Source organism: Aegilops tauschii, chromosome 6, assembly GCF_002575655.3.
Source record: "Aegilops tauschii subsp. strangulata cultivar AL8/78 chromosome 6, Aet v6.0, whole genome shotgun sequence".
Classification (NCBI taxonomy): domain Eukaryota; kingdom Viridiplantae; phylum Streptophyta; class Magnoliopsida; order Poales; family Poaceae; genus Aegilops; species Aegilops tauschii.
The window spans coordinates 305,382,305-305,410,146 of record NC_053040.3 but is presented as its reverse complement, the minus strand read 5'-3'; the positions used below and the strand labels follow the sequence as shown (position 1 = coordinate 305,410,146).

The window sequence follows — 27,842 nt, the reverse complement described above, 5'->3', positions numbered from 1 at the left end:
CTCATATCCTTTTCCGGTGGATTCAATTGAAGCTTTCAGTGTTGATTATAGCCCTTTCCTCCTTTCAAATGCTTTCTCATGCCGGTATATCTCTTAATCATTCCCCGCTTGCTATTCAATTGTTCCGGAGTGCTGAAGATATCTCTGAAGATTCGTGTTTCCACTCCGCATCAATTCTAACTATTTCAAGGTTGTTACCTCATTCAAGCCATTTAATTCAACCGGTGCAATCTCCTTTTCAAGTAATCATTTCAACGGTGTTTCTTTTGAGTGGGCCCTAACCCACAGGTCTTTTTCCAGGATCTTACCTGACTCTTCTAATTCTTTCCGGAGTTATTCTCAAATTCATTTCGAAGTTTGACGTAAGAATGAATTGTCATCAGTCAAATGTCTTTCTCCAAGATCTTTCAAATTCTTTCATCGCTGGTTCAACCTTCTATTCTTCATTCCGGAGTGCCTCAACAATTCATGGTGGTGTTTCTCGTCATCATTCTCAACATTTGAAGACCGAAGAAGAGTTCCTCTTCAATTTTATCCGTTCTCTCAAAGATGCGTGGTTCTAGCTTGATGCCATCCTCTCATAATTGTTTTCAATTATGAGAATTCTTTTCACTCATCCAGAGCAATTCAAGAGTCTTTTCAGTTTGATTCTCCGGAACTCATCATCTCAGAATTACTCATTCCAGTTTTCAGCTCTCGTTCTCCAAATCTTACCGGTGCATCATTCAAGTATTCTCTAATCAGCTCGTCATCTATTCGTTCACTTGTATCTATATTTCCCCAAGTATCTTCGTTCGTTTTCAAATTCTTACCGGTGATTCATCCCTTTACTTCGTTTGTTTTCAATTCTTACGGTGGTTCGTTCAAGATTTCTATTCCTTCATTATCATATCAATTCATTCGTTGTTTCCAAATCCTACCAGTGGTTCCATCAAGACCTTCTCAAGTTTGCGCTATGTCTCTCTTAATCCTTTATACGAGAATAAGTAGTATGCCATATCCATTGCTTGTCATCAATCTAAATTGGTGAAGGATACGCATAACGTAATTCTTATTATTGTTTCATCCAAGTGGTCTAGTTTCTTCTTTCCAGAGTTGTTCATCATGTCATTTTCTTGGTTCGAGATGCTTCATCTTTTCTTTTCCGGAGTTCCAAGTTTTCCGCATTATCTCGTCGTGAAGCTCCGTCTAAATCATTGCAAGACTTCACCTTGTTCTTTCAACTTCTCTTTTCTTTCTTTTTATCATCCTTTATTACCGGAGTTCTTCATGGAGGCTCTACATGGTGGTTCGTCAAGGGTTCCTTTCATTCTTCAAGTGTTCTTCAAGAATTCTCTCGAAGTTATGATCCGTCAAGCTATACTCAAAATTAAACATGGTGCTCAACACATGTCTTGTTTTGAGGAGTTCAAGCATTCTTCTTCTTGCATTACAAAGTGCAATTCTTTCTACAATATCTTTTGAGGTGGTGCTATGCCATTCTTGACAATTTACCTTTGTGTTTCATGGTTCACACATAGTCAAGAATGAGATATTGTAAACCCATCATTTTTATCTCTTCGTCCAGGAGATCTTCTCTACCCGTCAATCTCTTCGTTGGAGTTATCTTGTGTCATATTTCACCTAAAGCCTTCCATTGGGAATGTTGCTATTCGTGGTGATTATCAATGATCCAAGTTTTTCTCCTATTCTCTCGGCGAATCAAGTTTTCATCTCCGTGTTGCTCTCAAGCAATCAATTGTTTTCCGTAGTGGCAGGTATACACCTCTAAGTTTTGAGTTGTTTCCATAAGCCCACTTCAAGCTTATTCTTTTCGTTGCTAGTTTTCCAACAACTCCGTTCTATCCTTCTTTTAAGGATGCTCTCTCAAATTCACTTAAGGTAGAACATGTTGTTTTCTTCTCCGTTCTTTTCATTGCATTCTTTCATTTCTACCGGAGGCATTGTGATATTGCTCTCTTCGACCCATCTTCTTGTTTTGTCAAGATCATCTTCTTTCCTTGCTTATCCTTTTAACCGGAGTGTTGTGTCGTCTCCTCAATTTCTTTTCATCTTATCAAGTTTTGCCTCCCTTCTCAACCGGAGTGCTGTCTGAAATCTTTCTTACCCCTTGTGCCATTCTTTCAATAGTTCCGGAGGCAGTGTTTGTTGATTTCATCAAGTATCCTCTCATCTTTCATCAAGTATCCTCTCATCTTGTCAAGATCATGTTCTTTCCTTGCTTATTCTGTTTCAACCGGAGTGGTTACAGGTCCTTTCTCAACGCTGGAACTCTTCATTCATGTCTTTCAACCCACAAACTTCTCATATTGTTCCTTGTTCCTCTTGCTGAACGGAGTGTTTTAAATATTGTTCACCTCCGTCGTGTCATTTCTTCAAGCTTTGCGACCTCTCAAGGTTCGTGGTTTCACTCGTTTGTCAAAGAAGCAACTTTGTTTTACCTCTTCCTCTTCCGCTTTTCTCCGGTGCCATCCTAGATCTCGGGACGTGATCCTCTTGTAGTGGTGGAGTGTTGTAACGCCCCGAGACCGACGCTCCATATGCTTTCCATGTTCTTTGTGATCGTCGCGTGTATTAATTTGTTTGTTGCATTCATCATGTCACCATTTGCATCTGCATGTTTTCATAAAACTTGCATCCGCTCGTCGTTGCCGTTTCTCCCTTTGCCTTCATCACCTTCCCTCGGACCGCTTTGCCTTTGTTGACCGCTCCAGACCAATCGGGTTTTCGCTTCCCTCTTGACCGTGACGGCCTAACCCTCCTTTGCGTGCGTGTCTGAAACTTCCCCAAACCCGAACCGGACTATTGTTACCGTTGGGTCCGGATCATCCCCAAACATCCCTAATATATCTCCGATTTCTTATTTGGACTTCCTAACCTATTTATTTCTCGACCGTCCGATTTAATCGAAGGATCCAAACTTAGCCCTCATTTTCTATATATATATAGACCTATTTGCCTAACCCTAAAACCTAGGCTTCTTGTCCCATCGCGCCGCCACCCACTCAGCATCTTCATCGGGATCCCTCCAGATCCACCCTCTCTCCCTCGATTTCCCAATCGGGCCAACCACCTCCTTCCCTCGATCCACCCAATCCCGCAACCGAGGCCCCGAGCTCCTCCTGCTCGATCCCTCCTCGAGCACTTCGTGCCCGACTGCCGCTGCTCCTCGGGCGCCACCACCGGCAACCGTACCTCGCCGGAGCTCGTCCGCGAGCAGGACCGCCGTCGCCCTCTCCTTCCTTTTTCCCTGTGTTTACCCTCTTCTCCACCTCACCTCGTCGTCTCTTGTTCTTTAGGACGAACAGGGGCCTCGCCATGGCCATCGGATGGAGCTCCGCCGCCATGGATTCTCCCCTCCGCGCCCCAGATCCGGTCTCTCCGTCGGATCCCGCCGTCGTAGTCCCGTTCCCCGCCGTCCAGGACCTCTCCCGTCCGCCAAGTTCCCTGCCTGGCCCGCTCGTTCTCTACACGAGGGAGACGCAACGCCAGCGCCTCGTCTGCCTCCCCTGCATCACGCCCCGTCGCCGGGAGCTCGTCCCCAAGTCCCGCCAGCGCCGCCTCGCCAAGTCGTCACCGTCCCCACCTCTGGTGCCCCAAGTCCCCGCTGCCGCCGTCGTGCCCTGCTTCTGCCTCGCCCGCTCGTCTCTGTACGCGAGGGAAACGAGCACCCCGCCTCGCGTTGACCAGTCCAGCGCCAGCCTGGACGAGCGCCACTCGCCGCGCGAGGCCTCCTCTGCTTCGCTCGCAGCCCAGATGCCCAGCGCCTCCTCAAGCCCAATGTGAGCAGCCCAGTCGATCCAAATTCGGCCTAGTGTAGTTTTTTTTCATGTATGCGATTTTAGCTATTTTTCCAGGAGTTTACATTTTTATAGAAAAGTCCCTCTAGATCATGCATTTAATAACTCATAAATGGTGCATCGGTTTAAAATGATTTTAATATGTAAAATGCTTAGAATTCTGTCTAGTTTCATAATATGCAACTTTCACCCCTGTTTAAAATGTTTAAAATGCTGTTTGTTTAAATCTGCTCAAATGCCATGCTAAAATGATTTATTTCATAACTAAATAACCGTATCTCCAAATTTAATAAACTTTATATGTAAATGGGGTGGAAAATGCCTAGTTTAACATGGTGTACTTTGTTTTGCTATTTAACAACATTAAAATTGTGTTTAGGGCAGAATAGTACCAATTCCAAAATATGCACGTGAGGATTTTTCAGAATTGTTGTTTGTTGTTTCCGGCCTCATTTAAACTTGCCTAGATAGGTAGTTTTCATATGCTTCACCTCTTGCCATGCTTAACCACAATTAATTTTGGTGGGTACATAAACGGGAGAGAACTAAATAATTGATGTGGTGTTTCGTCAATATGCAAGTCGTTGGATATTGAGCTCCACTTAATTTGTAGTATTGTTTGTGCTCCCATATTGCCATGCCTCATTAAACTGGACACGCATCATACTTGATTATGCATCATGCCATGCTTATGTGTTGGTTGTTTACCATGATGTTTGCTTCTTTCCGGTTGCGCTTCTCCTTGATAGTTCCGGTTACGTTGCGATTGTGAGAATCCGTTCGACTTCGTCCGTTTGTCTTCTTCATGGACTCGTTCTTCTTCCTTGCGGGATCTCAGGCAAGATGACCATACCCTCGAAATCACTTCTATCTTTGCTTTGCTAGTTGTTCGCTCTATCGCTATGCTGCGCTACCTATCACTTGCTCTTCAAGCCTCCCAAATTGCCATGTCAGCCTCTAACCTTTTTCACCCTTCCTAGCAAACCGTTGTTTGGCTAAGTACCGCTTTTGCTCAGCCCCTCTTATAGCGTTGCTAGTTGCAGGTGAAGATGAAGTTTGTCTCATGTTGGAACATGGATATCATGTTGATGTTGGAATATCACAATATCTCTTATTTAATTAATGCATCTATATACTTGGTAAAGGGTGGAAGGCTCGGCCTTATGCCTGGTGTTTTGTTCCACTCTTGCCGCCCTAGTTTCCGTCATACCGGTGTTATGTTCCTTGATTTTGCGTCCCTTACGCGGTTGGGTGATTTATGGGACCCCCTTGACAGTTTGCTTTGAATAAAACTCGTCCAGCAAGGCCCAACCTTAGTTTTACCATTTGCCTATCACCTATTTCTTTTCCCTAGGGAGTCGATCTCCCGAGGGTCATCTTTATTTAACCCCCCGGGCCAGTGCTTCTCTAAGTGTTGGTCCAAACTAGAGCCCTTTGCAGCGCCACCTCGGGGAAACTTGAGGTCTGGTTTTAGTTGTACGGACTGCTCATCGGTGTTGCCCTGAGGAGATATGTGCAGCTCCTATCGGGATTGTCGGCACATCGGGCGGCTTTGCTGGTCTTGTTTTACCATTGTCGAAATGTCTTGTAAACCGGGATTCCGAGACTGATCGGGTCTTCCCGGGAGAAGGAATATCCTTCGTTGACCATGAGAGCTTATAATGGGCTAAGTTGGGACACCCCTGCAGGGTATTATCTTTCGAAAGCCGTGCCCGCGGTTATGTGGCAGATGGGAATTTGTTAATGTCCGGTTATAGAGAACTTGACACTTGACTTAATTAAAATACATCAACCGCGTGTGTAGCCGTGATGGTCTCTTCTCGGCGGAGTCCGGGAAGTGAACACGGTTTGGGTTATGGATGAGCGTAAGTAGTTTTAGGATCACTTCTAGCTTCGCGACCGTTGTGTTGCTTTTCTTCTCGCTCTCATTTGCGTCTGTTAGCCACCATATATGCTTAATGCTTGCTGCAGCTCCACCTCATTACCCCATCCTTCCTATAAGCTTAAATAGTCTTGATCTCGCGGGTGTGAGATTGCTGAGTCCTCGTGACTCACAGATTCTACCAAAACAGTTGTAGGTGCCGATGATACCAGTGCAGGTGACGCAATCGAGCTCAAGTGGGAGTTCGACGAGGACCGTGGTCGTTACTATGTTTCGTTTCCTGATGATCAGTAGTGCAGCCTAGTTAGGGCGATCGGGGATCTAGCAGTTGGGTTATCTTCTTTTCTTTTGGCTTTGACCGTAGTCGGTCTATGTGTGTACTCTGATTGATGTATGATTTATTTAAGTATTGTGTGAAGTGGCGATTGTAAGCCAACTCTCTCTATCCCATTCTTGTTCATTACATGGGATTGTGTGAAGATGACCCTTCTTGCGACAAAACCTACAATGCGGTTATGCCTCTAAGTCGTGCCTCGACACGTGGGAGATATAGCCGCATCGTGGGTGTTACACCCTCCCACCGGCAAGGGCCGGGATTCACAATGCCACCATGACCCTAAGGCCAACGGAGACAAGGCGGACCGGTGGTGGAGCCGGCGGAAGGCAGAGAAACCCTAAACTCTATACTATCAAGTTAAAATAGGACGCGGCTTTTTTGTTTTCATTGTACATAGGAGTCCACTGTGTTTCCAATTACAGGGGATTAAACCATGGATTTGTTTTCATCGCGGACATGGTTTTAGCGTGCCTCTGCGCCATTTGGTTCAACGGGTCCACTAGTATTCATCACATCCAAAAAACCTATGAGTTTAATCTTTCAATAAGCATATGAAGATTTTTTTTAAATGAACATGAACTAGGGTTCATCATGTGATTAAAAAATAAATAAATGCATATATCAAGATGCAATCATAAAGGTTCAAATGCATCATATCATATTTTTTTCAAAAACAAAAACATGAACTAGAGTTCATCTTAAGCATATTTCCTCAAACAACCTCCACTATACATCATGCATCATATAAAAAACAAATTCCTCCAAAATGCATCATATCAAAATAAATTTCTCAAAAAAAATATGAACTAGGGTTCATCTTCATACTACCATTGCAACTAGTGACTAGAGTTCATATCTAACACTATAGAACATCTAGAATCAACCTAAATCAATCCTAGGATATACAAAAAATTAAATCTAATTCAAAAAGGGGGAGTGATCAAATAATGCGACGAATCGGAAGCTATTTGACTAAAACTAATTGAAGGGATCGGAGGAGCTTACTTTTCTCGTTTCGGGGCCATCTCGATCCGCAAAAATGGTGAAGAAACGACGAAGATCAGAGGGGGGGAGTGGAGGAGATGAGAGAGGGGGCGAGAGGAAATGCTCTGTTCTTGGGGGTGGGGGAGAAGGGGGTGGGGCGGCCGGCCCAAGGGCTTATACATGTCCATATCCTACCGCCAGGGATCCCGGCGGTAGGTTCAGACAGCCTACCGCCAGGACCAGCGGCGGTAGGGTGGGATGGAGGGGGACGTAGGCCGTTAACGTGGATAAGTTTCCAACCGCCGCAGGTTATGGCGGTAGGCTAGATCATCCTACCGCCGGGCCTTGTGGCGATAGGGAAAAGGGTCAGATTTTAAAATTTGTTTGAACGCGATCAGATCTGGACAAACTATAAAGAAAGGTCAAAACACGAAATTTTGCCGCACGATTGCAACAGCCCTATTTCTTTCTTTCTTCGCACGTCTGCCCCCGCCCTCCAGTCCGAGTAAAGTAGCCCTCGCTGCTCCTCTTCTCCTTCCATTCCCCTTCGCCTTTCCCCCTCCCTCCTCCCCTCCCTCCCAAAAACCCTAAACCCTACCTCGACGGGATCGGCCGATCGGCGCCGCGTCCTCGCCGGGTGAGCTCTCCTCCGCCTCTCTCCAGACGCTCCTTTCGTTTTTTCTTCTTCTGTACTTTTTTTTGCCCGGTCGGTCGGTCGACGCATTGGTCGATTTCCTAAGGATTTCGCTTCGCTCGCATCGGTGATTCGGTGGGACGGATCGACAGCCAGTGGTCACGTGCGTTTCTGCGGTTTTTGTTTTCAGGCTAATTTTGTCTGTGGCGAGTGGCGAGTAGTGGATGTTTCGGGGTAGGTGGCAGCCGAAAGGACCGTTTTCGCGGTCCTGATCGAAACTTCAGAAATTATAATTGTTTTGTCCTCGCCCGTTCCTTATAGTATCGTCGTCGATCGTTTGCAAATCGTCCGCCCCTGCTATCTGTCTCTTTTACTTGGGAGGATGGATGAATCGGTACGGACTGAACCTGACGCGATTCACACTTTTCGCGGGGTTTCGATTTTTGACAGTGGAGTGGAATTTGTAACTTATATAATCTCGAACTGCTCCTGACGTCAAACTTGTCGAATTAAATTGTCACTGCCATATGTTGTTTTGCTTTTTTGTGTCGATATCTGGATAGGCAAAATGGTTCAACCGAGGAGATGCTCTGCTATTGATTATAATAATCTATCTGTGATTTTTTTCTTCCCTCTATAACTCTTATTTTGGAAATTAAAAGATGGAGTTATATTCCTTAATGCAAGTGTACAAAGCAGGTTTACTACTGATTAATGATTGCTTCAGATTTTTGTTCTTGAACTGTTACAAGTGCCTGTCGTAGTTAAGACTTAAAGTGAGCAATTTGTAAATCTGAGGTGAAGAACATAGTTGATTCTCATGAAATCTTCTTACCAGCAACAGTGAAATTATTACTCATAGTATTTATGCATTGTTGGATTGTCAGCTCTTAATCTTGTGATCAATTGGGAGATACACAACTGTTGACTTATTTGTTGTGCTGGCTATGGATTGTAAGTTCTGCATCTTGTGATCATTTGGGAAATACACAACCACGGACTTATTTGTTCTGCTGGCTGTTGATTGGACTATTGCTGAGCTTACTTGTACAGTTGGATCAGAGTTGATTCTCTTACAGCTTTTGCATGCTCACTTTGATTCTCCATATTAGTTGCTACTCATATAAGTTTCTAAGTATTACTCACTGTACTTATGTGTTCCACTGTTATGTTAGAGGAAATCCTAGAGATTTATGGTCCTTTCATTATACCAGAAAACTACAGTTAGTGCCCTTTGAAAAGAATTGACTAGTGCGTGTGGTATATTGGTACTGCGATTGTTCAGCATTATTCTCACCGCTGTTTTTTGTTGTTGTAATGTGCTGTTACTATCCCCTTGTCAATCTTCATTTTTCTTATGGTTTCTGAATTTGATCACTTCAGGTTTTACTTAGAACGGCATGATCTTTGCCTTCCCATTGGGAGGGTGAGAAGCAACCAAGTATGGCTTCAAGGGCGATCATTAGGAGAAGGAAGCGTCTTTTCGATAATGTTAACACACATATCCTGTCATCCTCCTTCTCCACCTTCCAGCATGGGGCATTTGGTTTCAAGGCTCAGCCAAGAATAGCGCAGCAATTTCTCGAGCAAAGCTTAGGGGACTCAAAATCTGACAAGGAGAAAGAGCAGTATAGTGTGAATTTGACAAAGGGTGGTCTGCTAGGTCTTGGTAATGGGTTTCCGCAGCGACCAGCTCATGTGATTTCTCTTCATGGTTATGGAATTGGAAGAAGTAACGAATTTGCATTGCCTTTTGGAGCTAGAGGTTTGTTGCAGTCAGTCCGCAGAGCATCAACTGCAACTGCTGGGCAACCTAAGTTGGATATCGAAGAAGAACAGAGTGAGGATCAGAAGCAGAATAAAAAGAAAAAGGAGGCATCCCCAGAAGAATGTGACCAGGCTGTGGAAGGCCTAAGCACAGCAAAAGCTAAAGCCAAAGCCAAGCAGGTGCAAGAATCTCTAAAGGCTAGCCGATCAATCGTACAAAAATTCTGGGCAAGGCTTCTGGGTATTGGCCCTGCTCTCCGAGCTATTGCTTCAATGAGTAGGTCTGTATCTTCTTCCTTGAACTCAAACTTATGACTTTTGATACGAGATATTGTTTTCTGCCCCATTTTTCCGGTGTTCTAAACATATGCAACCTCTCTCTGTGTAGAGCTGACTGGGCTGTAAAGCTGAAGCATGGGAAGGATGAATTTATTTCTACACTGCAGCATTACTGGTTAGGAACAAAGCTACTTTGGGCAGATGTTAGGATTTCATCAAGATTGCTGGTGAAGCTTGCTGGTGGAAAGAGCCTGTCAAGGAGAGAGAGGCAACAACTCACCCGTACAACAGCTGATATCTTCAGGCTGGTACCTGTTGCTGTGTTTATCGTTGTTCCATTCATGGAATTCTTATTGCCGGTGTTTCTCAAGTTGTTTCCAAACATGCTGCCATCCACTTTTCAAGACAAGATGAAAGAACAGGTTTGTGATGCAACAATAATAATTACTAAGTGCACTAGTATGATTATACTGTTTAGCTATTACATTTCTCAGCATGCTATTATGCCACCATGTATGTCACAACTTATGATGCATGGGTTACCTACCCTGTGTTAATCAGACGTGCATGTGCAGTACATCATCATTTTGGTTCCATGGTTTGTTGACCCTGCTGTTCACTATCTCCTGATATGACAGATTTCTGTGTTTTTTTTTTGAATGTCCAGATTTCTGTGTATCAATGTTTGAATTGATCTCGTAGTTACATTTCTATATGAACCACAAACATTGTTAAAAATGGATTGGCTCAAGAATGCAGTTCATGTTCCGATGCAGGAAGCGTTGAAAAGGAAACTGAAAGCAAGGATGGAGTATGCAAAGTTTCTGCAAGATACTGCAAAAGAAATGGCAAAGGAAGTCCAAACATCACGTAGTGGAGAAACTAAACAGACCGCTGAAGATCTGGACGAATTTTTAAACAAGGTATCAGTTATATATAACATCCTTCTGTGAATAGTTTTATAATGTATAGTGTATACTATAAATTCATTTATACGATATTCTCTTGGATAATGTACTTTAAACTGCAATTAGGTTAGGAAAGGTGAACGTGTATCCAATGATGAAATCTTGAACTTCGCGAAGCTGTTTAATGATGAACTGACTTTGGATAACATGAGCAGGTTACATCTTATTTGAATTTTGAACATCCTTGTAATATCACAGTTATACCAGAGCTGATCAATGTTTTTCTGCAGACCACGCTTGGTAAATATGTGCAAATATATGGGTATTCGGCCTTTTGGTACGGACCATTACTTGAGGTTCATGCTTCGCAAAAAACTGCGCGAGTAAGTATTTGGTTTAAAAACGTGAAATATAGTCTGCTATTGGTGAAGTAGAGGGATATGCATGGAAATATTAAACTTATAATTGTATCGCAGAGCGCTAATTAGCTTGCATCTAATCATTATCTACTATTGCGCGTAATAACGAAAGTGCCAATCTTCGAGATAAGCCCTGTTGTGGAGACATGAGATTAATACAATGTTTATAGAGAACTAACCAAGTAACCAAACAATTGTCCAAATTATAATATCAAGTGTGTATTGTAATCTCTGTTAATATATGTAAGACAAATACAGAGTAGTTTGCTCGATGTTGAAGCTTTGTAGACGTAAGGAATCATGTCTTATTTGATTTATGTTCAAGACTGTTTGAATATGTTTAATATGTTTTGGGTTTCACCTCTAGTCTACCCCAATTTGTTTGGGACTAAAGGCTTTGTTGTTGTTGTTGTTACTGTTTGAATATGTTTAATATGTGCTGGACTCAAAAAGTACCTGATATTCAAGCATCTATGCTCATTTAATGTATATAACTATATATAACTATTTGTGGAATTGGATTTTCTAGTGATTTTGCGACTATATACTTCAATGCAATTTGGCGTTTATCTTTATAAGTTATCTGCTTGTTGTTTTAGTAATAGTACTCTTATCTATGCAGCATTAAGAATGATGATAAGGTGATTCAAGCTGAGGGGGTGGAGTCTCTTTCTGAAGAGGAGCTCCGGCAAGCCTGCCGTGAACGCGGCCACCTAGGCCTGCTGTCTACGGAAGAAATGCGTCAACAGGTTTGTTTGCCCTACTCAGATGATATGCACATAATTTAGAGTTTCATAGTCTCCAATACTTTATACTCAGTTACTTGGTGTACTTGTTTAGTTTTCTACCTCTGTTGCATGTTCATCCTAGCCATCTATTCATTTCTTCCACATTGTATGTCATTCCACCCCTTTGAGATAAATTTATGACACTGCATCCGATATCCTGCATATACTGTAATAACATATCCATAGTTAACTATTTCTGATATGCCTATACATCTCAAATAGGGTTAACTTCGGTCAACAGATACCATACCTAAGTTCTTATGCCAAGAACTGGAATGATTTGTGATATGAGAGGGAGTTTTCATTTTATGTCCCTGTCATAGAATAGGCCAGTGCATCATCAATTTCCATCGCCTGACCTTTCTTTTGGTCTTCAAAAGATGACTTTGTTTCTTTGTTTGTGCTATCTGTAAGTACCTCTATGCCCTATTCGGCACCATGGTACTTATCCTAGTCCATCGTGGTTTATTTATCAGTTGTCCCTTCTGTATGAGCTTGTTTCATAGTTTTTGTTCCCAGAGCTATATTAGTTCTGTAGTAACTGTAATGTGAAGTCTGATGCTGTTGTAAGCTACATCCATCATTCTGTCTCCACTTAGAGATAAACACAGTTAAAGTTAGATTGTATTGCTTCTAACAACCATAACTTCTTGTGTTAATGTAATTCATTGCAACTTCATTTTCTGTCCAGCTACGAGACTGGTTGGACCTCTCACTCAACCATGCTATGCCATCGTCCCTTCTCATACTTTCAAGGTAAATTCTTTTGATATATTTCTCAGTGGCTACAAAAGTACTGTTTGGGCGCACTCTTACTCATCTTTCTAATGTTGTCAGAGCTTTTATCGTATCTGGGAGAATGAAACCTGAGGAGGCTGTTGTAGCAACATTGTCTTCTCTACCAGATGAAGTTGTGGATACAGTTGGTACAGTATTGCCATCTGAAGATTCAGTTTCTGAGAGAAGGAAAAAACTGGAATTCCTTGAGATGCAGGAAGAACTTATCAAGGTGATGTATATGTCTTCTCCTTATAGAAGTACTACAAATATTTAAAATGGACTATTTTTACATCATCTGCAAATGCAACCATGATATCGTAGATATGAAGTTCACATTTGTCGTACTTCTGGTAAGCTAATAGTGAGTGGGTCTTCTCCTTATAGAAGTATTACAAATATTAAAAATGGACTATTTTTACATCATCTGCAAATGCAACCATGATATCATAGATATGAAGTTCACATTGGTCGAACTTCTGGTAAGCTAATAGTGAGCGGGGCATGTAGTCACTCTTCTTTTACTAATTTATTGTCTTGGCTCAAAAGTCATATTATGGGCTTCTTTTGTCTGACACCCCATGTAACATACGCTACTATTACATATCCTGTCATGCGATGAAGCTTGATAATCCTTCCTGTTCATGCCCTCATGACCTCATGCATTGGATGGATTGGGAAGCTGTTCATGGTTTATGCTATGAATGATTTTTTTCTTGAACTCTTGGTATGCCTGCATTTGTGAATTAAGGCAATTCTCTCTAGTCTCAACTGTAAAACTATCATCTCATCTCGTCTGAGCCACGTCAATGTTCACAGTGGATGGGAAAAGGTGTATTAGTTTATCATCTTTTGTATGGTTTAGGGCCATCCATAATAAAATTTGTTTCATGGGATCTGTTAGCCCAGTTTTAGACTTTTAGTTCATAAATACCTGGTAAGGTATTGGGATTTATGATCGTCTGGACCCGATTATTTTGTTTTTTCCAACATAATGCTGCGAACATTGTGCTGATATGCTGCTAGTATCAAACTGTTACCCAGTTATTCATTTCCAGCATAATGCTGCTTTACTGCTAACACTTAACTGTTGCCTGTTTATTTTATCTTTAGCATACTGCTGCTAATACTGAACTGTAACCCAATTATTTTATTTTCAGCGTATAATGCTGCTTATACCGAACTGTAGACCATTTATTTTATTTTCAGCATTATGCTGCTTACACGAACTGTTGTTAACACTTTTGCATACAAAAATATTCAGGAGGAAGAGAAGAAGAAAGAGAAAGAAGAAAAGGCAAAACAAAAGAAGGAAGAGAAGGCAAAGCTCAAAGAACCAGAGGCTGATGAACAAGATTTAGCTTTAAAGGAAATGACCGAGCCTACTGCTAGGGAAGAAGAAGAACTGAGAGAAGGAAAACAGCGTGACAAGGAACAACTCTGTAATATCAGTCGAGCCTTGGCTGTGCTAGCATCTGCATCGGTATGATCCTAGTCTATCTGTATTTTATATTAGCACATTAACTACTGATGGTAATAGTCCATGATTACTTACATTGCAGTCTGTTAGCAAGGAGCGTCAAGAGTTCCTGAGCCTTGTCAACCAGGAGGTACAGTGTGGACTTGTGAAATGGAACAATTGTCCATACGTCATTCTTCTGTTATGTTGCATATGCATGTACTTTTGAGGTCTAATAGGACTTTATTGTTGTCGAATGCAGATAGGACTGTATAACTCCATGATTGAAAAAGAAGGCACAGATGGTGAAGAAGCTAAGAGGGCATATATGGCTGCTAGAGAGGAGGCAGACGACGCTGATGAGGTCACTGCAGAAGAAAAGGTCTCGTCAGCGCTGATTGAGAAGGTAAGGAATCCTTCTATGCATTGAAAGCCATATCTCATCAGTCACATAACTTGAAGACATAAGTGCCAGATAATAAGAACATCGATGTATTGAGATGAGAATTGACTGTATGGTTGCATCTTAAATAGTTTTCTCAACATAAGAAAGCTAGTTGGTGATATAAACGAAACAAATGGACTTGTTTGTAGTGCCAGATAGCCAAACTCGCTGCTTCGATAGGCAAGTTTCCCTTGCCATTTGAAATCTAAAAAGTAAGTACATATAGATCGATTCATGTATACGACTTTATGATGTGATTTTCAGTTAAGAGCTTGTAGACGGGTGAGTTAATCTGTCCACAAGTGTGTCATTTGTCACATCTGAACTGAACTGAACAGTTAAAAACCTATCCCCCCATTTTCTGATGAGACTTAGTGGTAAACGGTAACTAGTGCCATTGATTTTTTCAAATGCCAGTCGGCAAATACAACATAAGAAATGTTCAGATCTGAGTCAATGTCGCCAAAATCCAATCGTCATATCCTAAATGAGTCAGCTTTGATATAACTTGTAAACTTCATATCTTTCTTTGTGTGTATGGTTGCATTTCTCCCTTCATGTGAATATAGTTCGCCGAAAACTGTATCCTGGATTAGTCAGCTTTGGTAGGATTTATAGCTACTTGATTTGCATTCTCACCTCTGCATATTGCTTATTTGGGAATAAACTACCTAGCTGTCATAAACAGGGTTATACTATACCAGCTGGCTATCTGCTAGTCAAATGTCAAACGTACGTATAAGGTGCCAGCACTCACATTTGAAATTCTAGTTTTATCTTTAGTTTATTTATTTATTTTGATTAAATGGTGGCTCCTTATGAATTTGTTTCTTGATTGATTTCTGTATCTACTTTTGTTATTTCCAAATAAAGTCTGTTGTTAGTCGGAGAAGTTTCTCTGGAGGAACTGCCAGTCTATCACTGGTGTTTATGTTACGTTGGATATCTATAATCTGTGTATTAGTTATTGACATATTTTTGCTGTGTTTAGGTTGATGCTATGCTTCAGGGATTGGAAAAGGAGATAGATGATGTAGATGCACAAATCGGAAACCGCTGGCAACTGCTTGATAGGTATGTCACTTGTATGTGAATGAAGCTGATTTTATATTGCATGCTAGTCAACTACTCCTGCTTGATAGGTATGTCATTTGACCATAAGTAGTACTCCCTCCGTTCCAAATTACTCGTCGCAGAAATTGATGTATCTAGAACTAAAATATATCTAGATACATCCATACTTGCGACAAGTAATTTGGAACGGAGGGAGTAGTACATTGTGCTTATGGTCAATATCACTTTGTATTTGAAACTAAACTGGGGCTTGTCGAGTAGGGAGGGTTTATAAATGTACTGCAAGTTCCATGTCCAGACAAGTTTTCAGTGGTAGCCTCATTGTCCAACACCGTTCATTATTCTCTGCTTGTTCATTTATATACTGCCAAGTCTGCCACCCATATAGATACATAAAACATGTACTCCATCTGTCTGATACTTGGACAGGGATTTGCCATTTTCCATGAATTGCTGATACAATTAATACCCATTTATTCTTTATATATCATGATTTGAACAGAAAAGCTGACCAACAGCTGTAGGGCAAAGTAGCATAATTGTGCACCATAATGTATGTGGAGTCAATGAGGTCAGAGAAGAGGTTGAAGTCGACATTATAGCATGAGTAGGGCTGATCCGTATGGCTCAGTATCACTTGTATATCAGAAAACTCATTCTGGATCAAGTTGCTGATGTTTATCATGGACCAAGACGTTGGGTTGCACTTGGAGCATGTTACATCAACATACTGATTCCATTTGCACCTCAATTTGCAGGGATCATGATGGCAAGGTCACTTCTGAGGAGGTAGCGGCGGCTGCGGCTTATCTCAAGGGTACCATTGGGAAGGAAGGTGTCCAAGAGTTCATCAGCAACCTTTCTAAAGACAAAGGTCCTTGCACTCACATGACTTCCCCGTTGTGTTGATGATAGTATTACATTGTTTGCTGACAACTTTTTATGCCACAGAAGGAAAGATCCTTGTGGAAGACATCGTGAAGCTGGCTTCTCAAACTGACGAAAACAATGAAGACCAAGAAGAAGAATCACGGCAGTAGTTGCGAACACGCTTGAAAACTTATTTTCCGTGTTGAGATGGACAACCTATTATTTCAGATCAGGAGTAACCCTTCGAGTATCAGAGCTACGCCATGGGAGTGCCGTGTGTAGATCAAAAGGCAGTACAACCATTTTTTTGTGCCTCTCCGGGCTGACTTGGATGTAACGATGAGTGGCTGTAGAGATGATGGGATGCATATAGGTAGGTTCAGTGCTGTGGATTCGGCTGGTAAATGGCAACTGTGATTTCGACAGGTTGCTACGGAAGTAGAAATACAGATCGGTTGAACTTTGATGCATGCTACGTTCCATCCTTGGTTTGGGTTACGTTCCGTTTGTGCTTTGGGTTACATGCGGTTTGTTCTTTCACAGTCAAAATTTTACTAGTGTTTTTTTTTTGACAACTAAAATTTTACTAGTTTGCTTCAATAACTATCTAGCCTGGCTCATGTGCATTCGAGAAACCCTGGCAAAACTCCCACCACGGTTGTTAGGAAAGAACGAGGAAAATCAGTGACCAAAAGCTAGGTTCAGGTAATCGAAATCATAGAAGCTGCTGGTCTGCGTAGGACTTGGCCAACGGGCCACGCTGGACTAGTGCCCCAGGCTCCACATCAGCCTAGATTCCCTAGACTTAGGAAAAGGCTACTGCTTGCAGGGAGAGACGGGATCTTGCAGAGGAACCAGTCTCCCTGATGAAAAACAGCTAGCCAAGGTGAAAAAGAAGGGAGGTACAGAGAGGATGTGGGACAAGAAAGGTTGAAGGTGGGCCCAACAAAGAAAAACGTATGTGTGCTGCTTCCATCGTGGAATGACCATGGCTGCATTTGCTTTATCTATGTGGAGTATCGAGCAGCTACAAGGTGATGCTACCATTGTACATGCCCTTACACAGAATTAGTACTAACATGACACCCGACATTCTAGGACACTTTTTTTCCCCTATAAAGTGGAATGGAGAGAAGGAAAGGAAGGCCTGCATGTTGTTCTACTAACAGATTATATAGACCGCTTGCTTAAGCATTTACAATCTTGTACAACCACCTGATAGTTGACAATTCAAAGCAACATGATGCACCGGGATCATGACAGGATAGAGCTCATTCAGCAAAATCATTTACATGCTCGGTTAAAAAATAAATCATTTACATGCCCTCAACAAGAGCCACTGCCACACTCGGCGCAAGAGATTAGATGTTGCTAATGTTGCTGGAATCGACATCAATCAAAAGATAACTGTCTTCTACACATGTCAGGACTGCAGCAGCATGACCCAAATGAAGATGGCACCTGGCCGCACAAATGCTTGAGGGTCACGCTGCGATCATTGAGGTGCGCTTCTCTTGCTGCCGGCATGCCTACACAAGATTCCTCTTGGCATCAGGACTCCTCTTTCTCTGCATATTTACCAACTCCTGGGATCTCCCAAAACGCGACCATCAGGCCATTACTGTCAACACCTCAACAAATAATGGTGCAAAGAGAAACAGGAGTCCCAATGAGGAAAAAACCTGTTGTGAAGAGTGCCCTTAGCCAGCTGCAGGTCCTGAGGTTCCATTTGACTGATGAGATGTCTCTGTTGGCTTCTGGGCACGGGGTCGCTTCCTTTTACCGTTTGCTAATGTGTCTTGCGCGGCTCCATTTGGCTGCTGAGGTATCTACGTGCATCCATAACATTATATACCACACGTGAATGGTCCGGCCAAAGTGGGAGAAGAATGCATGAACTTGCTGCTAATACACGTAAACACAAACCTGGAACATCTGCTGGTACATCACTGGCATCAAAACACCATTTCCAAATGCCTGCGGGTCAACGCCACTCTGAAATTTCAAATAAGCAAGAGTTAACTTTACAGCGCGTGTTTCCAGAAATGATGCACTCAGGAACCATGCATCATGCAGATGAATATGGGCAAGTGCCAGAGTAGTATGGGCTATGGAGCCTCTAATGTTGGTGTAAAAAAGGCCATCCGAATATGCTGGAAATCTTCTGTTCTGGTGCTATTGGTACTTGTACAATGCGACATTTTAGTCGATAATAAAGTCATCTGTGTTTTGACGTACCGGAACCATGTAAACAATACTTGGGCGCATTGCAGCTTGATTGCCCATGAATTGCTGGACGTTAGCTGGCACACCAATGTAACCAGCAGGAACTACAGCCTTTTCTGCTACTCCCTGCAGTTAAAAGTAAAAACATTAGGCAGTCAATATACCCACTATGCTATATGTTTCAACTGATGAAGTGGTATTGCACCAATAGTCCTGATGCTTATTCCAATCTACCTTCTGGATTTGTGATGCCTGCGCCGATGCAGAAGCCTGCGTTTTGCAAAATAAGAATGGTTTCAGATGGTAGCAGTTCAAGTAAACAATTTCCGTAAACAATCAAAAGCAAGAATGTATATTGCCAAGAGATTAATTACAGGTTGAACCAGTACCTCTGGTCCTTTGGGCCCACCATTCCCATTGTCAGTAACGACATTCACCAAATTTTGACCAGTCACTGTATTTGGTTTTACTTTAGGAATGCGAGACTTGATCCTTGGCTGTGTATCATCATGTGTATTGCTATTTAATAGGAACTTCTCAACCTCTCTCACCAGCCTCAAAGCAAGGCGATACTTATCTGACAGGACTGCAGAGTCAACAAGCTGCAGGCATCTCATCGACAAATAGTCATATCTATCCACACGATTGTCGGGAACAACATCACTTGAAAGTCGTCCCATCACATGTAACTGTCTAAAATCCTTTTTCCACCTATCAAGAACATACTGTGAAGGAACTTCACGAACCTGTTGGAACTTGAGCACGGAGAGACTATGCCTACATAATATGCCGCTAAATTGGAAACCTCCACATATACAAGTTATATCCTTTTCCTCTGTGTTATAAGTAACTGCAAAAATCTTGCTCATAGTCCTTTTACCATCTTCAAGGAAAATACATTCCTTGACATTAAATGTGGAGATGGGCCCATCACCATTCATCAAAGATACATGGCAGTACATAATGGCTTCAATCTCATCTTGGAACTTCTTGAACATGTTATGGGTGTATACATTTGAGAGCTGTTCTTCCATATAGAATTTTGAAACAGGTGGACGTTGCTTATGAAATGTCTCAAAATCTGCTTGGGCTTCTTTCTCGTATTTGCTCTGCAAAATCATCACATACTTACCAAGAAATTGCTTCAAAGAGGTTTTCAAATCAACATACCCTTCAAAGAAAGGAGTGATAGTTTCACTTCTTTGTGTAGCAGACATTCCTGCCCAAAAAGCATCTTTAAGAAAGATAGGAACCCATGAAAATCTGCACTCATAAAGTGATCTTAACCAGTCATGACCCTGAAGCCCATTGTATGTGATCAAAGTACTCCATTCTCCTTCAAACTCATCTACTGTTAAAGAATCATATGCAGCCTTTTGCAATGCCTTGCTGATAGCTTTGTACTCTGATAGCCCACTTAATTGGTCTGCCGCCTTTTTCATTATCTGATGCAAGCATATTCTATGGCGAACTCCAGGAACAACCTCAGCAACTGCACTCTGGATGCCCCTGCATTGGTCAGTGATGATAGCCTTTGGAAGGTTGCCAGACATGCATGCTACCCACGCCTTAAACAGCCACGTATAGGTTTCTGCTGTTTCATCAGAGAGCAGGCCACAACCCAACAAGACAGATTGGCCATGATGGTTCACCCCAAGAAAGGTCACAAGAGGCATATCATGTTTACTAACCACATAGGAAGTGTCAAGGGTGATAGCGTCATTATAATACTCATACATGGCTCTTGACCATGCATCCGCCCAAAAAACATTCCTGACACAGCCTTCATCATCCAAGTCGATAACATTGAAAAAGTTTGCATTTTTGGCCTGCATTCGGGTAAAGAAAAGTCGAAGTGCTTCTGAATCTCCAGGTTGGAGCTTCAAACGGCCCCTCTCAACAAACTTATGGTTCTTGCTCTCTCCAAACAGAAGTTCCTCGAGTGCACCCAACTTATCAACAGGCATCTTGCTTGGCTCTTCAACTGGCATAGCTCCAGGTCCACCCATACGCAGCCGCCTCTTCGCAGGGCCAGAAAGCTGCTTATAAGAGTTCAAGAACCTTGCCATTGCTGGGCTCACAGGATGATTATGATCAAGGTTTGCCAACTCTACATGCAACAATTTGTCTCCCCATAACTTCACACGGATCCTTGCTGGGCAATTGGTGGTTGATGAGGCCCGCTTCCTGAACTTAGGCTCATAACGTGGACGCCCTCCTTTACAGCACATCAGCTCGAGATATAAGCAGGTGCCTTCTTGTGAGAACGAGGACCTCCTAACCGAGACACCAAAACCAACACGACGGGCATACCTACGGTAGAATCGGTTGACCTCCATGTGGTTATTGAACACCATGCCAACTTCTGGAATGCCAATGTCCTGTCCATCAGATTCCTCTAAATATGGATCCTGAATAAGAAAACTACCATCAGAACATGTACAACACAAGTGCTTAGCAGGAGAAACCATATTTTTCTAGCCACATAGGATAGCATATTGGTGCTTATTTGAAAGGATGTGTGCTTGATTATGTACCAAGAGGTTCTTATGCATTTAATTAGTACTTCTTCCGTTCCAAAATCATAGGGAGTACTTATACTAATTAATAGCATAAAATAAACCATTCAAGCACCTAGAAAGCTGAGCTTAAATATTCTAGAGTAGATGAAAGAGTGTTGCTATACATACGATGTTTTCCATCTGATTTTTATAAGATGTGGCAGATCCAACCATCGATGCACGGGGCAAGGTACAGCAGACTCACTGGATTGACCATCATAGCAAGGTCGGACACCAAGTATTGGACGCGCAGTAGTTCCGTAGATGAATTACATACTCCAGGTGCTTAATGATGTGGCTATATTCTCTCTCTTCACGCGGTCATTAATAAGCACCTTGCATGTACATGCCCTTGGGAAACCGTTTCAACCGCAAAATTATCTTCTACAGCATCAAAGTGGCATCGGTAACTACAAATACATTCTAAATTTAGGATTTCGGATAGCATGACACTAGCATTTTGTTTGTCATATCGTAAAATACTCTAGCAATCATCCAAGTACAGTCATCCTAATATTAGTACTCCCTCCATCCCTTTTATAGGTGTTAATTTCTCCTTAGGTGTTAGCTTTGCCTCAGATTTGTCCGGAATTGTTAGGCACGATTTGCCTTATGAGGACCTCTTCCAAATTTGCCCCACTGAAACGCTTCATGGACGCTAGGGATTAATGTCCCTTTTTATGCCAGATGACCTAGCTTTATTTATTCGGTCCACCTAATTGATGGAATTGCAGAACAGTTGACGTGATAATTATTGCCGATAAAAAGGGACTGGGAGAGTAGCTCTGAAGCAAAATTCCAGCTTACTGGAAGAGGGAAATGGTTTCCCAAAATGGAACTCCCAGCCCTCAAGAATGAACAGAATTATGGGTGGAACATATCGCCCTCTCAAGAAAACCAAAATGCCACGCTGATTCACAAAAATAAAGTCTAATACGAGTCACTGTCAACAGAAAACAAATGATGCTATGAGCTCCAAACTCGATATCCAACTTCTTTCCAGGCGTCTGAACCACCGCAAACTCGGCATCCATACTCATGTAAAAACCCTAAAACCCCATGAAATCTTAAGCTTTTTAACCAGGAGACACCTAAACCCTCAGAAATCACGTAAAAATCCTGGACCCTCTCTCCCGCACTTGCGCACATCAAATGCTCAGGATCGCAGGCCGCTAAAAGATATAGAAGAACAGGAAGAGATGGGGTCGATCGGGGAGTACCAGTGCGTTGAGGTCGCGGCGCCGGGGGCGGCGGGGGGGATTCTTGGGCGGGGGGGCCGCCCCCTCCGTCTCCATAGTCCGAGAGCCCACCGCCGGCGAGGTCGGCTAGGGTTTGGGAGCGGGTGGGGAAGATGACGGGTGTAAATTTTGGTGACAAATGAATTAGACACGCACCTGAAGAAAGGGCCCCGGTGGGCATTGGGTTATGCCTCCGGTTCGGTCGGTTCGGTTTCTCTTTTATTAACCAGCCGAATTAACAACCGGTTCGGGACAAGGCCGGAGCGACGGCGACCGGAAGAGAAGCCAATCCCCGTATCTTTGACTTCGAGTGAGAAAAACCACAAGGGATATGAAGTTTCTAATTCCGAGCTCACATGGGTGAACACCAAACAGTAATTTTTTTAAAAATAGTGAAGAATATAAAAATTCTTAATTTTTTGTGATAAACACCGAGGAATGTTTCATCTGCGTGCAAAATTTTATGATGGAATGAATATTCACTGAGGTTGGACAAAAAAACCGATGCTCTAAAAAGACTGTTTTTAGAAGCATTTTGGAGTATCGATTTTGTATTTTTTGTTGACTCCATGAATGTTATTTTATCACAAAAATTTGCATTAACATGAAACACTCATCAATGTTTCTTGTAACTTTTTTTTGAATATTCTGGTTTTCTTTTTAAATTTAATGTTCAATGGTGTCGTGGAAAATGCGCACCGAGAGCGGTCGTCTTTGTGGGATCGTCGCCGGTTCAATGTATACTCATTGAGAACCCGCCCACCGGTAGATGAACAAGCGCGCTGGTAATCGAGGAGGCGTGAATACATTCATACCTCATTTCACATTCTCGTCTGTCGCTGTGGGAAGAAGAAGAGGACAAAGTTGAATAGACAACAATGACCGGCCACTAGCGCGGGGGGGGGGGGGGGGGGGGTAGTGATTAAGGAATATCACTAACATGCCAAATCTGACATATGTGTATGACGACATGCTGACCATGCAACAGTGGAAGAGGACCTCGTCATTGACCGACCAATTGCTCTCATGTCTATGATAAAAGTGTCAGCTGACCAACTGAGGCTCATCACTAACACGCCTTTGTTGGTTCGTCGGTGATGAACCTCATTAGTGACACCTCTCTAGTTGTAGGTCAGTGATGAGGGGTCGATGCTATTTGGATCTGTAGTAGTGATCTTATGATCAAGGTGGTTCTCAACATCTTGAGCGAGTATCCATAAGAGTAGTACTAGAAGACATGTGTCTCTATTTTCTTAGATATAGTGCAAAAACTATTTTGCTACAAGTGATGATTGTATGGGATTTTGTTATATATTCCTATATTCCGGTTGAAAACTTATCTGTGTTTTTACTTTTCTTTGGTAGGATTATCGAAAAGGAAGCACCTTACGAGGAATCTTTCTTTTTCCGTATTCGTGTTTCCACCTTGATGTTCCACACTCATGACAATGAGTATTGTTGTCATGGTCTCTCCAATACAAAGCACATCAGTACTTGCATACATGAATTGTCTCATAACCAAGCCTTAAATCGTTGTACCACCATTCCTAATTCCCTTTTTACAAGGGAAACCAAAAGATCCATATTCCAGGCAAGTTTTAGCTACTAACAAAGGACACGCCACAAAATAAGTTAGCTACAAAAACAATTTTTTTTATATTCAAAGAGTGACCCATTTAGCATTTTTCGCGACATAGTAGACTGTCATCGAATATGCCCGTGCTTGTGACCCTCAATTGCGTCACCTAAAATTGATCAAATACCAAAGATGCCGAGGGGCTGCCCTGGGTAGGCACCAGTTTGTGACAGTCACTGTCACAAAAATGATCTTACGTGACGCTTCTTTCCTCACCACGTGGATTTTTCATGACTAACAATCGTGCATTTTGTTGTGTGAAGATAGACCTTTCTCACTTCGTCGTACCCATTTACGAGGCTTTCGGCCTGCCATGTTTCTTCATACCGAAAAACCTGCAAGGCTCATGATGGGAGAAAGTTGCTCATTGAGTCATCTTGGACAGTGTTGGGTCGCAGGAGGAGATCCGACCCCATTGGGCGCCAAATGTCAACGAATAATGGTCCGCCAATCTTACGACCTGAAGTTTGTTGTGGAAGAATGTAGAGAGAAGGATGGTGTCCGAAGTGATCTTGTTGGACGACGATGAAGGTGACATGGTGGTTTAACCTACGTCTTTATTAATCAACAAAGATGACTAAAATGGTGTTTTCTATCTAGCGAACTAAGGTACAAGAAAGAGCTTCCATTTTTCCTTTTAGCGGATGTAGTACCCTTATAGTTAGTCGCAAGTCCAGTCATTTTGTATCGATCTTCAAGTGATACGATACAATCATAGTCATCCAGTCATGGGGTACAAATCTTTCGCGGCCGTAGAACTCCTGAAGTAGTAATCTCGCCCTTATCTCTTACGAATGCCTATTCGGCCGCATCGGGCATGGCAGCTCTTAGGCACTAAGGCCGATGAACAAGCTCAGATGCGTTTGTACCATACCTCTCTCGGAGTGGGTATCCCTACTCACCGCCACATAGTTTTTTGAAACCGCGGTAATCTAAAACCTCAGTATTCTACTATTCCAATGTGTGGGCAATTCATATGTATAAGTTTGTAAAAACAACAGTTTTTCTTGGCTTGGTTAAGATTAAGACATTTTAAAAAAATACTAAGAAATACTGTATAGAGATACTACGGACATTCATGGATTCTATTGACTCAAAATAAGCATCAAATAAATACAAATACAATGAACACACACTCAGTCTCTGCATAATTATGATGTAAACAACCAACAAAGCATAAACATAAAAAACACAAGCGAAGTCATATAAGACCAAAGCTATGCCTTCGCGAAAAAAAAGAAAAACCAGGGATCAAAACAACGATCGAACTACAACAACGAGCATATCTGCATCAACCATCTTTTGACCACCTCAACGAGAATGGGGTTCTTCAACAACAACATCTTCGGCAAGGGAACACGGCCAAATACCACATACATATCTGTGTATATGTTGACACCGATGTAACTTTCCCGAACTAAAGAACTGAGCTGGCAATGACAGCCTAAATCTTCCATTTCATTCTTACAAGAACTCTGGCAAGACCACGAAGCGAGGATCGGGATTCATCATGTACAAGGACTGAATGCCAAGGATGAGGTCCGTGGGCTTGTACCCTGTCAGCTCCGTGAATTCTCTGTTCCACTTCTGCACCTGGCTGGCCGTTGGATTCAAGATCAGCCTGGCGAGAAAGACCGCCGACGCCGCCACGGCGGACGGCAGGAGCTGCAGGCATCTGTAGTCGACCAGCGATGTTTCGGCGAGCTGATGCGCCAACTTCTGAACCTCCAGGTCGCTCTCTCCTTTGCTGTACCTGGTGAAGTGGTCCACGAAGGTGTAGGCCGTTGGTCCGCTGAGCTCGTACCGGAGTGCCGCAAACATGTTGCACTCCATGTCGGTCACCTCCTTGCTCGTGGCGAACCCACAGTCGTCGGCAATTTTCGCGGCGTTCACCTTGAATCTGGTGCCCCGCTCCTCGTATTTGGCGGCGGTGAAGACGGCCGTGGCGCCCAGGAGACGGAGCTCATACTCCATGTCCATGCGAGCCGTAGACAAGGTTCGCGCCGACAGGACGCGGTCGACGTAGGAGACGGCACGGTGAAGCGTGCCAGGGGCCAGGTCGTAGTGCCGGGTGAAGTCGTCCATCCAGAAGATGAGGGTGGCACGCATCGATGGGCTCATCCGACCCCCCTGCACCGTCTTCAGGTAGTCCGGCAAAGGCCGCTCCTCGACGTTCTTCTCCATCTCCCGGAGGTTGAAGTCGATGTCAATGTCGTAGTCGGAGAGCCGCGGGCGCGTGGCCGAGTTCTTGCAGTCCGGGACGACGCGGTCCGGGAGCAGGGACGGTGCGGGCACCTCGAAGGATGGGTGAAAAAGATGGGCGTCGAGTGCGGCGGCGTACAGCTCGCACGTCGCCGGGAGCTCCACGGAACATTCGATTGCGGCGGCGTGATCGACGGGCGTGGGAGCGAATCCGAAGCCGGACAGATGCGGGCGTGCCGCCGTGTTCTTGGAGTCCGGGACGACGCGGTCCGGAAGCAGGGACGGCAAGGGCACCAAGAACGGCGGGTGAAAAAGATGGGCATCGAGTGCGGCGGCATACAGCGTCGCCGGGAGTTCCTCGGAATCTTCGAGTGCGCCGGCGCGGTCGAGGTGGGTGGGAGCGAGGTGGACAGTCGGAAGAGGAGGGAGTGTGCCGATCGCCCGGAGGTAGGCGTCGTCGAACTCCATGCGGTGGCCGGCGGCGCATGAGAAGGCGCCGGGCAGAGAAAGTAGGTCGGCGGTGAAGGGATCCATGACAGCCATCGCTTGATCGAGAGGGAGAAAGGGGTCTGGAGTCTCGAGCTCTTGGACTGGAGGGTGGTGCTACGTGATTGCAAATGCAAAGGAGGCAAGGAGGGAGTCCTGCCATTTATACATGACGGCGACTCGTTCGATGGGTTTCTTGAGAGTTGGGAAACCACATCGCTACCGGTCTCGTCTCGTATTGGCGATGATTCGGATTGCAGGTTCGCGACTAACCATGGAAGACACACGCTACTGCTTCCACGCGTAAATAAATTGTTGCCGTCATTGTTTTGGATCGAGTTCGTACGCTGCGCGGAAGACACGCGCGACTGGCAGTGCGGCAATTGTTTTTTCGAACACCATAGTATAACAAGAGTCAATTACATCGGTGGTGCTTGAACTTGGCGTAAACGGTCACTTTGGTGCTAGAACTTGTGGCATACATTGAACTGGTGCAACAACTTGGTTCAGGTGTGCAAATACAGTGCTAACCGCACTTGGATACGAAATCAACGCTGACTTGGCCGCCAGCGTGGCGTGGGGCCCTTTGTCAGAGACTAGAAGTGCGTGGCCTGTTTTTTTCTTTTTGCAGAAAAACCTCGACATTTTTTATTTCTCACAAAAAAGACCCTGTCCACGTGATAGATGGTATTTTATTTTGTTTGTTGTATGACAGGTGAGTCCCGACGAGAAAATTAAAAGGGAAAATGTTTTTTTGGCAGGAATTAAAAGGGAATATGATAGACTCCTACACTCCAACACGTGACCTTTTTTTTGAGAATTCAACACGACGACCTACTGTTAGGGCGCTCGTGCTCATAGCCACTGCATCAATTACATTCGGATGTCTAACAAGGATAACAACGGTTAATGTAGTATAAGGAAGATACATGTGGGGCTTAAATTGGCTGCAGATAGTGCAGCCCATTTGCACGCGCTAATTCTTTTTGAAATATTTGTGAAATGTAAGTAATTAAAATAATGTTCAAATATTTATTTTTTGTAAATGTTAGACATACAAACAATGATTA

The 27,842-nt window shown here is 43.3% G+C and overlaps 3 protein-coding genes across 4 annotated transcripts; 1 reads left to right on the top strand and 2 right to left on the bottom strand.

Annotated features, from left to right (window-relative positions):
- The first annotated feature begins 7,447 nt into the window (after positions 1 to 7,447).
- LOC109774889 (uncharacterized) lies at positions 7,448 to 16,893 on the top strand. Its single transcript, XM_020333653.4, has 15 exons — positions 7,448 to 7,640; positions 9,021 to 9,685; positions 9,793 to 10,105; positions 10,460 to 10,606; positions 10,718 to 10,806; positions 10,882 to 10,974; positions 11,633 to 11,759; positions 12,490 to 12,554; positions 12,636 to 12,807; positions 13,840 to 14,058; positions 14,138 to 14,185; positions 14,297 to 14,440; positions 15,471 to 15,553; positions 16,312 to 16,427; positions 16,505 to 16,893. Exons 2-15 carry the CDS (start codon positions 9,081 to 9,083, stop codon positions 16,591 to 16,593), a joined length of 2,310 nt encoding a protein of 769 aa, XP_020189242.1. The 5' UTR covers positions 7,448 to 7,640; positions 9,021 to 9,080; the 3' UTR covers positions 16,594 to 16,893.
- A 787-nt stretch (positions 16,894 to 17,680) lies between these two features.
- On the bottom strand, positions 17,681 to 22,610 carry LOC109774887 (protein FAR1-RELATED SEQUENCE 6). Of its 2 annotated transcripts, none has more exons than XM_020333651.4 (7): positions 22,431 to 22,610; positions 19,039 to 21,060; positions 18,884 to 18,919; positions 18,662 to 18,775; positions 18,350 to 18,418; positions 18,106 to 18,252; positions 17,681 to 18,009 (listed from the first exon to the last, which is right to left on the bottom strand). In XM_020333651.4, exons 1-6 carry the CDS (start codon positions 22,503 to 22,505, stop codon positions 18,124 to 18,126), a joined length of 2,445 nt encoding a protein of 814 aa, XP_020189240.1. In that variant the 5' UTR covers positions 22,506 to 22,610; the 3' UTR covers positions 17,681 to 18,009; positions 18,106 to 18,123. The 2 variants fall into 2 exon arrangements, with proteins under 2 accessions (XP_020189240.1, XP_073357609.1); XM_073501508.1 differs by lacking the exon at positions 22,431 to 22,610 and adding an exon at positions 21,416 to 21,620.
- Positions 22,611 to 25,198: 2,588 nt separating this feature from the next.
- On the bottom strand, positions 25,199 to 26,829 carry LOC109774892 (putative cyclin-F2-1). Its single transcript, XM_020333654.3, has one exon. It carries the CDS (start codon positions 26,827 to 26,829, stop codon positions 25,549 to 25,551), a length of 1,281 nt encoding a protein of 426 aa, XP_020189243.3. The 3' UTR covers positions 25,199 to 25,548.
- Between the last annotated feature and the right edge of the window lie 1,013 nt (positions 26,830 to 27,842).